Genomic DNA, 14,845 nt, shown 5'->3' with positions numbered 1-14,845 from the left:
TTTTGCTGCCTCACACAATTAGTTGATTGAAAAAAAAATTCTGTCACCAATTTTGGGTCTGAAGTTATGGCAGTCATGTCATTGACTTTCAAGGTGTAACAGAATCGTTTCAGTATCACTTGTATCTTGGCTTTCATTCATGCACACCAACTTCAGCATTGTTTCTGGAATAGAAGGATAGGAGACTTTTTATATGTAAGAAAAATGTGAACTCTCAAAGTCTTAACCAGTTTTGTTTAAATCCCCCCCCCTTATTTAGCAAATTTTAGTGAATAAATTACCTTAATAAGCAATCATTAGATTTAGCAGGGTTGCTATTTTGGTATTCTTATCTGCAGAGTAGACTATCATGGGATTTTTGTTGCTGTTGCTGTTCAAGCAGCCTATATAACAGGAACTAGCTCGTCCTCCATCTTGTTTGAGGATATTGTGTGAATATACAAGGCCGTTCCACAACCTCTTGTAACTCATGCAATTAGTCTTTGGCTGAAGAAGAAGGAAGAAAGCACAGTACTCCCTATATGCTTTCTCGTTCTGTTCATTACACTGTGCCATAATTGCCTTACGAACACAGAGCTGGTGAGTGTGATTCCTAACACACCCTTCCCCATGTTTGTTTCACTGTCAACCACAGTCAGCTGTCTCTGCTCCCTGGTTTCTACACGTCTTCATGTGGACTCACCATGTTCGGGTGAGAGACCGGGAACTCTTTGAGCAGGAGAGTAAATCAGGAGCAGGATTGCATGCATTGTTAACGTACTGTGCTGTTGTATTTAAAGGAGGTCTGCGTGTTCAGATGTCTGACGCACAGGATAGAGGAGGGGCACCATTGTTTTTGTGCATGTTGCAGTATAATTCAGGAAGGAGAATTTTGCTAACTTGTTTCCCAGAAGCACTTTTGATGCTGGAATTCATCATTTGGACAAGTCTGACTACTCTCTCATCTTCAGTGACAGCATTAGAGAGCTTGGCGTTCTGTAGCCGTCTAAAATTTTAACAAGCTTATTTTTCCAAGTTGGCCTCTATATGATTTATTTATTAGAATTTTAAAAATGTGTTTTGAAGTTTGATTACTGTAAACAAAACATGTTTTTGGTATCTCATTTTCCTCAGTCATTTTCTTCTTTGTATTGTTTATGTGTATGTTTTGTATGAATCAGAGAGAACTTCGTGGATGTCATTGTGATTTTACAGACTTTCCTATTCTTGAAATTTTTACATTGCTCAATTAACAAAAGCCATGTCTGATTACTCTCTTAATCTCTGTGGATCTTTTTCTAGTTCCCCCCCCCCCCCCGCCTTCCCTTAGTTTTCTATTACCTTGGTCTCATCTCCTGATGATTTTTAATGAATTTTGGACACTGGTTGTAAAAAATACCAGAGATAATTTTAGGCTATTGATAATGTCCTTTTCCTCCAAAAAGGATATACTTTTGCTTCTTGTGGGCAGAATCAGAGGTTAAGATGATTTACAGCTTTGCCTCAGGCTGTATGAGGGCTGGCTTATTCCTACTTGGTCCCCACTTCTAAGATGGAATCATCAGGGGTCCCACCTGAAAGCCTCCATTTTCCTCATCCTTGGGCCCTGAATGGCAATTTTTGACTGCCCCATGCCATAGAACTAGCAGAAGCTTCTGCATCTTCACAGCCTCCTTGGTTGTTACTTTATGCTCAGATCTTCAGTTTCTCAGTACCGCCTTTGGGAATGAACAAATGCCTCAAAGGGAAAAAGCAGTTCTAAATGTTATTAGCTTCTCTTCTTTCTGGGACTTTTCTCACTCGTGTTCACACCTGGTAGCTCTGTTCGGCCTAGTGTTCCTAAGTTGTTCTCAGCAACAAGCTGTTTAGCCATTGTTGGAATCTTACCTGTATTTGAAAGTGAATATTCAAATATTAAAAATATATACATGTAGCATCCCTTGTTTGCATTACTGTTATCTTATGCTGATTATATGTTATAGTCATCTCTGCAGTCATAGCATCATTTATAATATAGAAGTTCAGGAATGCCATAGGGGCCCCTGCGTGGCTCAGTAGGGTAAGCGTCCAACTCTTGATCTCAACTTAGGTCTTGTTCTCGGGGTCATGAGTTCAAGCGTCATGTTGGGGAAAATGTTCGGGAATGCTAAAAATAACACTGAATGAGATATTCAGGTATTTGGCCAAGTTTTAAAAATATACCAGATTGATTTTTAATTTATTCATTTATCATTTATTTCATACATAGATTTATTTCATATATAGCAAATGGTATTTCTTATTTTCACTCCTTTTCCTCTTTCTCTATTGGGTGGTTTAATTCTGGTTGATTTGCAGAAGCTCTTTGTATGTAGGAGATATTAACCCTTTGCTTATATATGGTATAAATGTTTATCACCAGCAAATATAGTTTGTATGACTGCTACATTTTAGGATTTATTGAGTTTTTTTGTGGCTTTTTTATAGCTCTTTTAAAAACTAATATTGCACAGATATTTATAAAGAAAATACACAGATAAAGTCACATATATACTTATATGTTCTATATACATATAAGGCCTTTTCAATTATATTATTCAGATCCTTTATGTCATAATTTTTTGAGGGATCAAATTGATTCCGCAATGACTAAGAGTGTTAATTTTACTCCTTCTCCTAATAGTGTTGTTCTTGGTCCTTTTTGCCTTGAATTTGATTTTGCTAAATGCTCATATTGTGCTCCATTGGTTTTGGAAATGAGGGGAGTGGTATAGATTCTAATTTTATCTTTGTCTCTTTAATTTTGAATTCTTCACTTCTTTTTCCCTCTTTTAATTTAGAAGAATGGATTCGTTGGTTAAGTCACCTGAGAGGTATCACGAAAGAGAAAGTGGCCCTGAACCGAGTCTCGGAGTATAAATACAATATGAATGCATAGATGTGTGTGGGTATTCCAGACAAGGGGGAAGGACAAAAAGAAAGAGGCTAGGATGGAATAGGAAGTATGTTTGGAATGTGATAGGAGGCTGACTCAAGCAGAAAGTCTGAAGTAATAGGAAGTAAACGGGGTTTATTGAGGTGGGACCACATTTTGGGAATCATGAAGTGAGCAGAGAAATAATTCTTTGTTTATAAATTAGGTGTTCTTAAGACAAATAACTAAATAAGTGTGCATTTACAAAATAAGCCTTGTGTCAAAGCTTGCTGTCCAGGATCATCTTTCATGCTTGTTTATGCCGATCTTATAGGTTCATTTTCCTTTATTCCAAGAGCTCAGACAGTGCACCATGATTCACACGAACTAATCTCATGCACATTCTTTGAGTTTTATTTTGCATTTGACATTCTAACCAGGTGATTTTTGGAGTGATGTTTGAGGCTGATAATCTCACCTCAAAGAGATAGTTTAAGCCTGTCATATTGTGGGTCAGCTTAGAACTTCTTTCCTTCAGTTCTGTTCTCCTGCCTTTTCAGCTGTGCCCACTCCCCACATCATAAATACTCATTTCTTTGCATACATTAAGCAGATGAGATAAAAATGTGCTAAATATGAGTTGATGGCCATGTCTGCTGGCCTGTTTTGTTATTTTCCAGAAGCATGTAGATGGTGGCTTATGGAGAATCGTGTGAAGCCAACAGTATTTTCAGGTGCCCACCAGGCCCAGATTGCTGTGTAAAGAAGTGGAACCCAGGAATGTCTATTGAATGCTACCACTGAATTCTGGACAGTTAGCTCTTCAGAAATGGCACTTTTATTCCCAAGGGGAAATATAAAGAACTCACTGTTTTCCTTTGGCTCTTGCATAAAATTATGTTTTCTCTATCCCTAGGGGACTCCTTCTCACAGTTCCGGTTTGTTGAGGAGAAAGAGTGGGATGGTGAAGCTTCATGTCCAAAGCAGGTAAGATGGTTTGTCTTGACTGTGGATTGACTCTTCTCAAGGCTGAAGACTAATGCCTTCACATTATTGTTGAGATAAAGTATCGGGGTGGAGAAGACTAGTGATTCATGTATAGTTTAGTCTCAGTTACCTAAACTGTTCAGAAAATTTTCAGGGAGCTTAAATTATACAGGAACTTGGAGCTAGAATTCACCTGGATAACTGGCCATCTGTGTGAATTACTCATAGTGTATGGTCATGATTTTGAGTGGGTTACTTTGCCATTTGGCCTTCCTTTTCCCTTTCTGTGAAAAATTTCCCTTAGGGTTGAAAATTAATTTTTCCCCTCACACTGTTTTTGGTATTAGGTGAAAAAAATCCTTAATTTTATAGCTTTAAATAACTCTTCCTCTATAGTTAGGAGAATAAAGCTATAAAGTAAGAGCAGATATCACAGAAGTCGTTCAGTAAATCCGTAAAGCCCAGCCACCTCGTTTGCTTTGTGTTCATGCCATATCTTCTTCCCAAGGAGTTTCGATTATTTTCCAAGTGCAATTTGACTGATTCTTTCCATAGGAGAGAGGACAGGTATTCTAACCCTTTTAAAAAGCACAGAGAATCAGTGGTGGCTTGTCGTCTGCTCCCCGACTTCATGGCTAGCGCCTGCTGTCCACTACAACACTTTGACAATCTGTCCCCAGTTTCAGATACGTGGCTGAGAAGCAGACCCGAAGTCCAAAGGTCAGGCACCCTCCTCCCCATTCTGCTACCAGCTCAGTCACCCCCACCGTAAGCGGGTCATTTTCTGTCTGGGCTGGTGTTCTATTTACTTGTTTGGGATGGACATTGGCTTACCATACAGACCAAGGGGGAGGGAAGCTACTTGTGGAATGATTGCCTGTCACTTTACGTAGAGGATGTATTACAACACGGGAAAAATAGGGCATTAAAAATACTCATCTTTGCTTGAGTCTGTGTGGGCATATGCCGGAGGTACAGTTTAGAATTCTAGGACAAATTGCAAACAGACCAACGGAAGTCATCAAGGAATACAGCGAAAGCCAGACAATTCCCATTTCAACTTCTTTTGAACCTATCGATGATTAGAGAATATTTCAGTTATCTTGAGAGTTTCAAATAATTCTAAAGTTCTTCATGCATCAGAACGCTAAGAACTTGTTATTTACTCAATATTTTATTAGATGCAACTATTCAAAGATGAATAAGACAGAGACCATGCTTATTCATTGCCTTAGCACAGTGGCTGATATGTAGTAGATGATCATTTATGTAATAAATGAAAAAGAGTGTGACATACAATAAGTGGTGTCCTCAATGAATCAAGATACTACTGTGGGGGCCACTTTGGGCTGGAAGGGATTGAGAGCAGTACCATGGGAAAGAGAGTGTCTGAATGGGCCTTGGTGGGTCAGGGTGATGCTGGTTCGTCCTATTAAGTGAGGAGAGCTGAAGACCAGCTGTGTTCAGAGTCAGGATGTAGCTGGAGTGCAGTGTTCCCAGAGGAGGCTTTAGGGGTAAGTCTGGGCCAGGTACTGCCAGCAGTTTGATCTTCATTTTCTTCTGGGGGGACGTTTAGCATGTGGGTAGGAGCACAGACCTTGGAGAGACAAGCCTGAGTGTGAATCTTAGTTCTACGACTTAGGCGAACTTCCTTCCTTCTCTTGTGTTCTCTTCTGTAAAATGGAACTAATAATAGAATATAACTTGGCGTTATAATGAGGATTACATTAGATAATAAATAAAAGCTCTTTAGTGCAGTTCCTGACATGTATGAAACACTCACAATTAGCTCTTAATCCTACTCTTATTTGTTCACAAAAGTTTTGTTTGGCAAGAAAATGGAAATGGCTAGATTTGACCTGAGCAATATTGGGAAGGAGGGATCGAAGAGGGAAGAGGCGGGAGGCAGGGAAACCAGTTAGGAGCATATGTTTTGGGCGAACTCAAAGGGACGAGGGCCTGGGAGTGTGGGGAAGTGGGAGTGGAAGATGGTTCACTGATAGACGGATTTTAGCACAGGACGAGCTAGACTGTGTCACATGTGGGACGTGCAGACAAGAAAGATGTGCAGTGGCGCAAACCTTTCTAGCTGGATGGCTAGGTGAGTTGGTGAAGCCATTAAGGGGGCACAGAGAGGGCAAGTTTACTTTGAATATTTTGAGCTGATGTATGGGTAGGACACATTCAAAACTAAATTCCTCACTTCCTTGTCAAAACCTGTTCATGTCCCCCTTAACTCCTCACTAGGTTCTGGTTTTGCTTGAGAGAGAAAAAGGTGACAAGAAGTTTGGGAAGTATAATGGTCTGATCAAAGGCTATTTTTTCTTTAGTTGCAAAGTGGACTTTCTAGCAGGTTCTTTGTCTTACACAGACACTGAGACTGAGAGTCTAATAAGTAATAAGGTTCCTGGACAGAGGGGACAGGTTTTCACTACCCAGACAAAGTTCTGTGCACACTGACCTCAGAGAATTTGTTCTAATTAACAGTCAAGGCTGGCTTCCTACTGCCAGCCTCAGGGTATGCAGGAGGGAAGGCATCAGGGTGTCCGGGCATCGCAGGTCAGGCTGCACGCTCCGACTGTGAGTGACCATCAGAGTTGGCCAGATGGATATGGAGACTAGGTTCTCCAGGCAAAAAATAACCTCTCGATTATTATTTTTTTTTTTTAAGATTTTATTTATTTATTTGAGACAGAGAGAATGAGAGAGAGAGAGCACATGAGGGGGGAGGGTCAGAGGGAGAAGCAGGCTCCCCGCCAAGCAGGGAGCCCGATGCGGGACTCAATCCAGGGACTCCAGGATCATGACCTGAGCCGAAGGCAGTCGCTTAACCAACTGAGCCACCCAGGCGCCCTAACCTCTCGATTATTTTAAGACATAGCAAAAAGCTAATTTGTGGTTATTATTCCAATGAAGCCTATTGTTAAATTCACACTTTACTATGACAAGCATTTCACCTCAGCTCATTTTATATGTTAGACCTTCAGCTTTAGCCCTTAAGGGGAAAGACCGGTGGTGAGGAAACGAGTCTTCTTCGAAAGTGGCATTTGATGGCAGGTTCTAGGCTCCAGGACTCCTGCGACTCCGCCTGCTGGTTTGAAGTGTCTGCCCAGCATCATGGAGACTGTGCAGTGTGTATGGGGTCTTGGATGGTGGGTGGGAATTAGAAATGTGGGGGGAGGAGACATTCCAGGAGCAGACACAGCTAGATGGCCATCATTCAGAATGTGGCCAGAAGCACAGCCTGGCCAGTCCCTTATCTTTGTGCAGCCACGCCTACTTTTCGTTGTTGTTTTTTTTCCCTAAGATTTTATTTATTTGTCAGAGAGAAAGAGAGCACAAGCAGGGGGAGAAGCAGGCTCCCTGCTGAGCAGAAAGCCCGCCATGGGGCTCAATCCCAGGACCCTGGGATCATGACCTGAGCTGAAGGCAGACGCTTAACGACTGAGCCACCCAGGCGCCCCTACTTTTCATTGTTGAGGATATACCTTGAAGTCATGTTGCACGTAATGCCAAAGAGGGCAGAGGAAGCGTGGCCACTTTTAGCCAGCCCCCCCCCGCCCCCAGACACCTCAGCGGCCCTTCTGTCTGGGGAGCTAAGAGAGCCACAGGTGAATGGTGGGCAGGCACGGCGGAGGTGAAGTCCTTGCTCTTTTATCGGCTGAAAGAAGGGGGTCTGCTTGTGTGCAGATAACCTGGGCGGGAGGGAGGGTGAGATTTCCAGTGTATAGTGTGACAGCTTACCCATGGATTAAGCATTCGGCATCACACCTTTCTACCGGGTTGAGAGAATTTCTCCAAACTTGAAAGTGAAGACTTGGCCACCCTGGTCTGATCACAGCCTTAAGGTGCTGAGTGCAGGGCTCAGGAAAGGCCTGGAATGCATATTAAATTTCTCGCTTTCTTGTCAGGACTTTGCCAGCCTCCATCCTGTTCCCTAAATACACTGTGTTTTTTAGAAGTGAGTTCCTTTTTTGCCAGGGCAGGGGCCACATCTGGTGCTGCTGACGTTGCTTACCTAAGAGCCAGCCATCTCGGGAATATTTCAGAAGGGCAGTTGAAAAGCCACATCGTCCCTCTCATTCCTCGTGTACTGCTCTTGTGGGGATTAGGGGTTACAGTGGGTCCGGACTGAGTGTCAGGCTCTTCTTGAGTGCACCATCCCCACTCACTGTAAACCCATCTACCCAGGACATTCCAGACATTGCTGCAGTGGAATCCAGACTGACCAGGTGACCCTTGGCTTTTCTTCTAACTCGAAGCCAGTGATTTTACAATAAGCTGTGTTTCCAGCTGGGCCTGGGAGGTCTTTGGTAGACGAGGCGGTCGGCAGTATCTGCCTCTAATGTGAGGTCATTATAGCCAACTTTTGGTTTATTCTTTCTCTTGGGTGGCCAGGGCACCGGAAAGTAGCCGTTAGACTGTCATCAAGCCCTGAAATAATCTGGAATGTTTCCTCAAATTACTGTCCATTTGGGAGGTCATTGCAGGGATAGGACTCACTTCCATGAATGGGAGAGGAGTCAAGGGAAGCTTTCCGTGTTGGCCTCACACAGAGCGCTGCTAGCTAGCGGGCAAGTCTGGCCCCTGCTTTCTGGCTGGAACAGGAGCATCTACCTCCCAGGCTCCTTCGGCTGTGCTGATCAGCCCCATCTCGCTGCTTAGACAGCTCTTCCCTCCTCTCCCCAAGGCCAGCCGTCTGAATTGGAGGGGGAGGGGTCCACTTCAATTCCATTAAATGCTTATTTTTCTTTCCATTTGCCAGTAATTCCCGAAGCATCTATAGCTTCCAGGTTACTGTTCAGTCTTGATGTGGGGGTGATTGCTGCCCTGTTCCTGCTCTCACAGTGTGAACTGTGGCTCCAGAATGTGGCTTGGGTTTTGCTCATCTTAACACCGCGATGATAGAAATAGCAACCATATCAAGTGTGATCTAGGATAGGACTTACTCTCTGCTAAAAGTAATGTCAGTGGATGGTTTATTTACTTCTGTCATCTGCTTTTTTATCTCTAAAAGGTCATTTGTAATCATCACCTGATATGTGTGTAATTTTTTGTTAGAATTCAGCATTTTATGTGGACTGTGAGTCACTGGTTCGAGCCCTTCAAGAACTGCCTCTCTCACTCCGACTCAATGTTGCTGCCGAACTGGTCCAGGTAAAAACCCCGACAGGATCTGTCAGCTGGTGCGGGTTAGGGCAGATGAAGAAAAAGAGTGAAAAATGTCACTCTGCAGGATGCCTCAGCATCAGCTTTTCCTTTGATAAAGCTGAGGCTCTTGTATCAAGGTATCATTTTGAAAGTTTTAAGGGAGAATCAAATAATTTTGAGTCTTTTTTTTTTTTTTTTACATTTTACATGTGAAACATTTTGAAGGATCAAAGGTAATGGAATTGAATGAAATGTAAAGTATAAAATCTGACTGGTATTTTACTCAAAAATTAATGTGCCAGGCTCTGTGTTTAGCACTAAGCAGACAGTGGTGATCAGACAGACATGGTTCTTGATCTCATGGAGCTTAAGCTATTGGGAAATGTGAGTATTGGTCAAGTTATCCAATTGTGGTGTGTCCCATGAAGGAGTGTAGTGTGCTATGAGAATATATAATAATGAACCTGATCTACTCTGGTGTGATTAGGAATGGCTTTCCTGAAGGGGCGTCAGATGAGCCGAGATCCAGAGTATAAAAACACGTGAGTTGGAATTTCGAGAGGAGCGACCCAGCCAGATCTGCCTTAACACGGCTGCTGAGAATGAGGATGCCCAGGAGCATTCTGGCTGCAGAATGGAGGGGGTTGTGGGAACGGGTGGGTGTGTGTGTTGGCAAATGTGCGGGGGCGTATACCCACCAGCGGAGACTGGGTCACACCAGGAGACTGCTGCAGCAGGCCGGGGGGCAGCGTACATGGGACCAGGGCGACGATGGTAGAGACAGCAGAGAATTGGACTTGACCAAGATGTACTTCAAAAGGAAAATTAGCAGGGCTTGGAAAATACTGGAAATGGTGAGCAAGCAGAGAATTATCCTTGGCCTTCCAGTCTGTGCAACTCAGCGCTGGGGTGGTTATCAGGAAGGGGGAGGTTTGGATGTTATGGGTCTGTGCCTCTGAGCTATCAAAGTGGAAATACGAGTCGGTTATAGAAGTCTCTAGTTGAGAATGAAGGGCTAGAAACGTAAATATACCAGGGTAAGATAGCAGCAGATGAATGAGCTGACAGAGGGGGAGGCCCAACAGACCACACCAGAGCTACTTCACAATGTAACTGTGGCTCGACTGCATTTTTAAAAAAGTGAAACCCTGGGCAGTACTAATTGTAAAGAGAACCCCAGCAACTGAAACGAGCCACTTCGTGCTGCAGCTGCATGTGTTGCTGCACTTGAGCAGACGCATGAATTGGTTACCCACCCGACTCTTGTTTCTGTGGCCCTGACTGGCCCCCGGTTTAGGGCAGCAAGTAGAATTCAGGGCTGGGGGGCAGGGCAGGGAAGTAGAGAGGATGGCATTTGCCTCTGACGGAATCACCATGGAGCTTTAGGAAGGTTTGGGGGTGTTTGGGCTTTTCTTAGTGATTGGGAGAGCACTGCTTTCCCTGCCGGGTGTCCAGAGATGTTCCAAGTCCTGACAAGCGTGGCTGGGGCGCGTTCCCCGCAGCACGGTGAAGGGTTAGCACAATACGCCAGGGAAACACCGAGCTGAAGGTGATGGGGCCTCAGGCAGAAAAGGAAGCGCTGTGACCATCGGAAAGTGAGGATTTGTGTCAGATGTAGAGCAGTTATTCTCAACTGTGTACGTCAGAATCATCTGGGGAGTTAAAAACAAAAGCCACGTGAGACGCCCACATGCCAGCTTTGTCTTGCACACTGACAACGACGGAGGACTGTTTGTGTGGAAAGCCATCCTGTTTGAAAAGCCCTGAGGAGTTATTAGCACACTGGATCTGCTCACGATGCTTCAGCGTGCACATAAGGGGACAGTGCCTCCGCCAGGGGTTGAACCTCATTCTGAGGTTCTACCCTCTCTGCCACCATGCTGGTCACCCCAGGCCTCCCTCCAGAACAGAGCTGCTCAGCCTTAGCCCTACATTACAGTCACCTGGAGAGTTAACTCTTGTTAAATTATTGCAGAAAAGTGCACGCATAAATATATGTAACCGTGGAATCAGCGTCCAGATCAAGAATCAGAATATTGGCAGCACTCCTGACGCCGCCCGTCCGCCGCGTCGCTACTTCCCTAAAACCACTCTCCTGACTTCTAATAGTAAAGATGAATTTTGCCCGTTTTTGGACTTTTTACAAATGTAATCAAATAGTAGGTTTGCGTTTGTGTCTGGCATTTTTCACTCGAATGTTACTAAGAGTCGTTCTTGATGACTCTGTCCCTTCACCTTTATTATTAGTGCATGTAAGTACCGTGCACAGATCTGATTTGCTAATTACTTCTGGGTGCATTTTACAGGTGTTTATCTCCTCACAGCTCTAAGCATACGTACATTCACCCAGACCTGGGGTACTGCCAGTTCTCAGGGCAGTTATAGAAAGACATGCCCTTCTGATGTCAACTCTGCAATGGCACAGAGCAGAGGTGGGCAGAGGGGGAGGCACGGCCCTGTGGTGTTTCAGTGAGGTCACCCCATTTACGCCAACTCAGTAAGGAAGGGTTCTGGGGCAGGGGGAACCCTTTGTGAACTTCCTGTCTGAATTGAATTTTCCTACTCCACAAAGTTTGGCTTGCTTCTCTTTCAGACCACCCTTCCTTTAGAGCTTCCTCAGGTGAAACCAAAGAGAAATGAGGAAGGCAAGGGACTGGGGATGCGGTTAAAAGGGCCCCTGGGACCTGGAGGAAAGGGCTCCATCTCCGAGCTGAAATCGGCCGCGGCTGGCTGCCCCACGTACCTGGATAAAGATGGCCCAAGCCCTGCTCCCTCACAGGGTTCTCAGAAACCCAGCACCCCACTGCAGTCAGCAGCGGACCACTTGGAAGAAGAATTAGACCTGCTGCTTAGTTTAGATGCACCTGTGAGAGACGGAGATAACATCGCACCAGACCAGACCTCTCAGGACCAAGAATCTGAGAAAGATGGGAAGGTGGCCCAAGAAGAAAAAGGTATGGCTTCCATTTTATTCCCTATCCATCTTCTCTTTTGTGTGCCAACAGCCCCACCTGCGTCACGTCCCTCCCCCTCTCCACCAGCGTCTGACATCGATCTGCCGCTGTCCGCTGACCTTTCTGACAGCCTGCCTCTCAGTCGCTATGCCAGGCTTGCAGAGCTGCTCCCTGCCTGATTGCAGTATTAAACCCGGGGCTGCCGCTGGACCGGGCGCTAGAAAAAGGCATCCGGATCCTTGTCGCCCTCAGCTCTGCAGCAGCAGACCTTTTAATCGACTTCTCCAGACTTCTGGCTTGCTATTTCGATCTTACTTTTGTACGAAAGAGCACTTCGGCCTCTGTGCGTGCCCTGTGAGCCCGCAGGCCCTCTGCTACAGAGAGGCCGAGGGGGTCTGCTCCATCCCTGCACTGCACTGGAGAACCTGTAAGGACTTCCCAGGATTGCTACGACAGTAAAAGAAAATGGAGCTGCTGGTCTTTTTAGAAAACCAGTGAACTGTGACATTCAACTTCAGAATAAATAGAAGAGCAAATCTCTACCCCATTTACTAATTTGTTTAGCTATTAATTACTGTATCCTCTAACCATAATAGGATGTTTCCTCTAGTTGTAAGCACAGTAATAATCAGGGCTGAATTCTATCATGGAACAAACCCCAAGGAAACCGTCACCCTCAATTTTGGGATTAACGTGAAGTTGTTAACGCTTTTATTTCCCCAGGTCCTGCAGAGCTCTCTGTGATGGAAGAAAAGAATGTGGAATCTGAGCAACCATGTACATCAAAAACTGTTACTGAGGAAGAGCTTGAAGACTGGTTGGACAGCATGATTTCCTAACATGAAAGAAAAAGGAGGAAAAAAAAAAAGTGCCTGAAGCAAATTTTGATTGCCTTGTCAGTAAGGGCGGGCCCAAGGCTGTCCTTCCAGAACAGCTGGTTTCTGAGCATGCCTCGAGCCAGTGTGTTCTACCACGCTTGCCGCAGTGAACGCCCAGCTCTGGCCCACGACATCCAAAACTATACATCTAAGAGGCTCGTTGCATTTGTTCTCTGGCTTAGCAATCTAATAGGTTCCTCGAGGGCAGGGGATGTTATGGTTCTTATTTCCAGCCTCCTTCCTTTCCATGTTTACAGCAGAGCAGGTGCTGCTGATAGAATAGCAACAAGGCATGCATTTGTGGCAAAAATAAACGAACGCTGGTCTATGGAATTCCTTTCTTTCTTGGGTGGGGTGTTAGGCCCTTTGTCTCGTGTCCCTTCTTCCAGTAATCACAGGACGGCTGTAGAATCATCCAGAAGAGGTAAATCACCCCAGATTGGTGTGTATTACTTTATTGCAGTGGGTACTTCCTTTGATGTAAGGAGATTCACCTAAACACAGCAGCTCCAGTACTTACAAGGGAACCATAAAGCAGTACTCAATTTGGCATAAGATTGAAATTTTTCTGGATTTTCAGTACAGTACTTCTAATAACAGCAGTTGACAAGCTGTTACTGAAAAAAATGATAGGAATAACCTTCAAGTGCGGTTTCATAAAGACGGAAGATCAACACAACTCATTAATGGAACTGTCCGTCTGGAACAGAAACATAAAAAATTTGCATAGCTATATCTAAAGAGATTTTAAGGCACTTAATCGATATTTCAGTGTCGACAAAGTGTTGGGTGTGTTTTTCTATTTCTTTAACTGCTTAAAGCTTTTCAAGCTGATTCTGAATACATTCACTAGCAAGTACCATGGGAGAAATCTGACTGCAGTTAAAATGATTTTTTTGTAGTTCAGACCATGAGTCACTAGTGGATACTGTCATGTGATATTCAAGTGTTTAAAATTTCAGTATTGTGCATTGAAGACTTCATACTTCTAGTCCTTTCCTCAATGACATCATTGCAACAACTTAGTTCCATTAGAACTGAAAAACTTGAAGGTATTCTCAACTACAGTTTCCTTGATTTTTTGCCATCTTTCAACATTTTGGTAGGTTGTCTCCCCCAGGGATATGTCCATTAGGCACAAAAAGCCAAATCAATCCCAAAATATCACATAATTGTAACAAACACTTCCTCTTGTAAGGGAGGCATTTAGAATAGGTCACATTTCAAATATTTTGCAGAACTGTAAAAAGGATTTAGTTCCCTGGAAGTTGACCGTCCAGAATTGTGGAGTTTCTTTCATTCTGATTTATCCAAGCTGATCTTCATATTGTTTCCGAAAGCAGTCACCAGCTGGGAAGAAATCCCAACACCTTTCTTGGTACATCTTCCAGACGTAAGATTCCTGAAATAATGGGAACAAAGGGTACTTCTTTTTAAACCACAGTAAGCTTAAACCCAGGTGGTTTTTACTCCGTAGGTCTCCCTTGGGGAAGGGTGATGGGTCCCAACTAGTACCTTCTTCCTTGCTCTGTTCCCAGCCCAGGCTAGTTTAGGAGCAAAAAGTCATTCCCCAAAACACTGAACACAATGTAATGATTCCAAGTAAAAATGCTTAAAGATCTAGCAACAGGCTGATTCTATGCCATTTGTAATTGGTAGAAGGCAGAGGAACGCACAATGAAGGGATAGTGAGTGCTGGCTCGGGCAGATGCCTGGAGCATTTGAAGGGAGATCTAGAACCAGTTGCCTCTCAAGTGTCTGAGCTGTGAAGCGGTCCCACAGATCTGATGCTGTTTGAGTATTAGGTAACCTATCTTTTCTTCCCTTTGTTCTCTTATCTCTGCATTTGTTTCTCATACTTAGTCACAGAATCCCTTTTGACACATACTTTCATTCATACTACTCACACCTCCACCTTCCCTGTGTCACCCACACATGAGGTGGTTGTCTTTCTCTGGCTGTCTCTCACACCATTTTACTCTCTTTGTTAGAGCCACCCACTC

The 14,845-nt window shown here is 44.1% G+C and overlaps 2 protein-coding genes across 2 annotated transcripts in view; one reads left to right on the top strand and one right to left on the bottom strand.

The window, feature by feature from the left end:
* AVEN (apoptosis and caspase activation inhibitor) overlaps window positions 1-13,175 on the top strand; it is a 182,072-nt gene extending 168,897 nt beyond the window's left edge. The window contains exons 3-6 of the mRNA XM_045900413.3: window positions 3,789-3,859; window positions 8,921-9,016; window positions 11,604-11,964; window positions 12,688-13,175. Of these exons, the coding sequence (XP_045756369.1) occupies window positions 3,789-3,859; window positions 8,921-9,016; window positions 11,604-11,964; window positions 12,688-12,803 (644 nt within the window). The 3' untranslated portion in view covers window positions 12,804-13,175. The remainder of the gene's footprint in view (window positions 1-3,788; window positions 3,860-8,920; window positions 9,017-11,603; window positions 11,965-12,687) is intronic.
* Window positions 13,176-13,253: 78 nt separating this feature from the next.
* RYR3 (ryanodine receptor 3) overlaps window positions 13,254-14,845 on the bottom strand; it is a 509,236-nt gene continuing 507,644 nt past the window's right edge. The window contains 1 exon segment of the mRNA XM_064570716.1: window positions 13,254-14,244. Coding sequence (XP_064426786.1) covers window positions 14,149-14,244 — 96 coding nt within the window. The 3' untranslated portion in view covers window positions 13,254-14,148.

This window comes from Mirounga angustirostris, unplaced genomic scaffold (genome assembly GCF_029215605.1).
Source record: "Mirounga angustirostris isolate CCGP_5_RB_7025 unplaced genomic scaffold, mMirAng1.0.hap1 SCAF_9, whole genome shotgun sequence".
Taxonomy (NCBI): domain Eukaryota; kingdom Metazoa; phylum Chordata; class Mammalia; order Carnivora; family Phocidae; genus Mirounga; species Mirounga angustirostris.
Note: the sequence above shows the minus strand (reverse complement) of the source record. Positions and strands in the feature narration are given on the sequence as shown.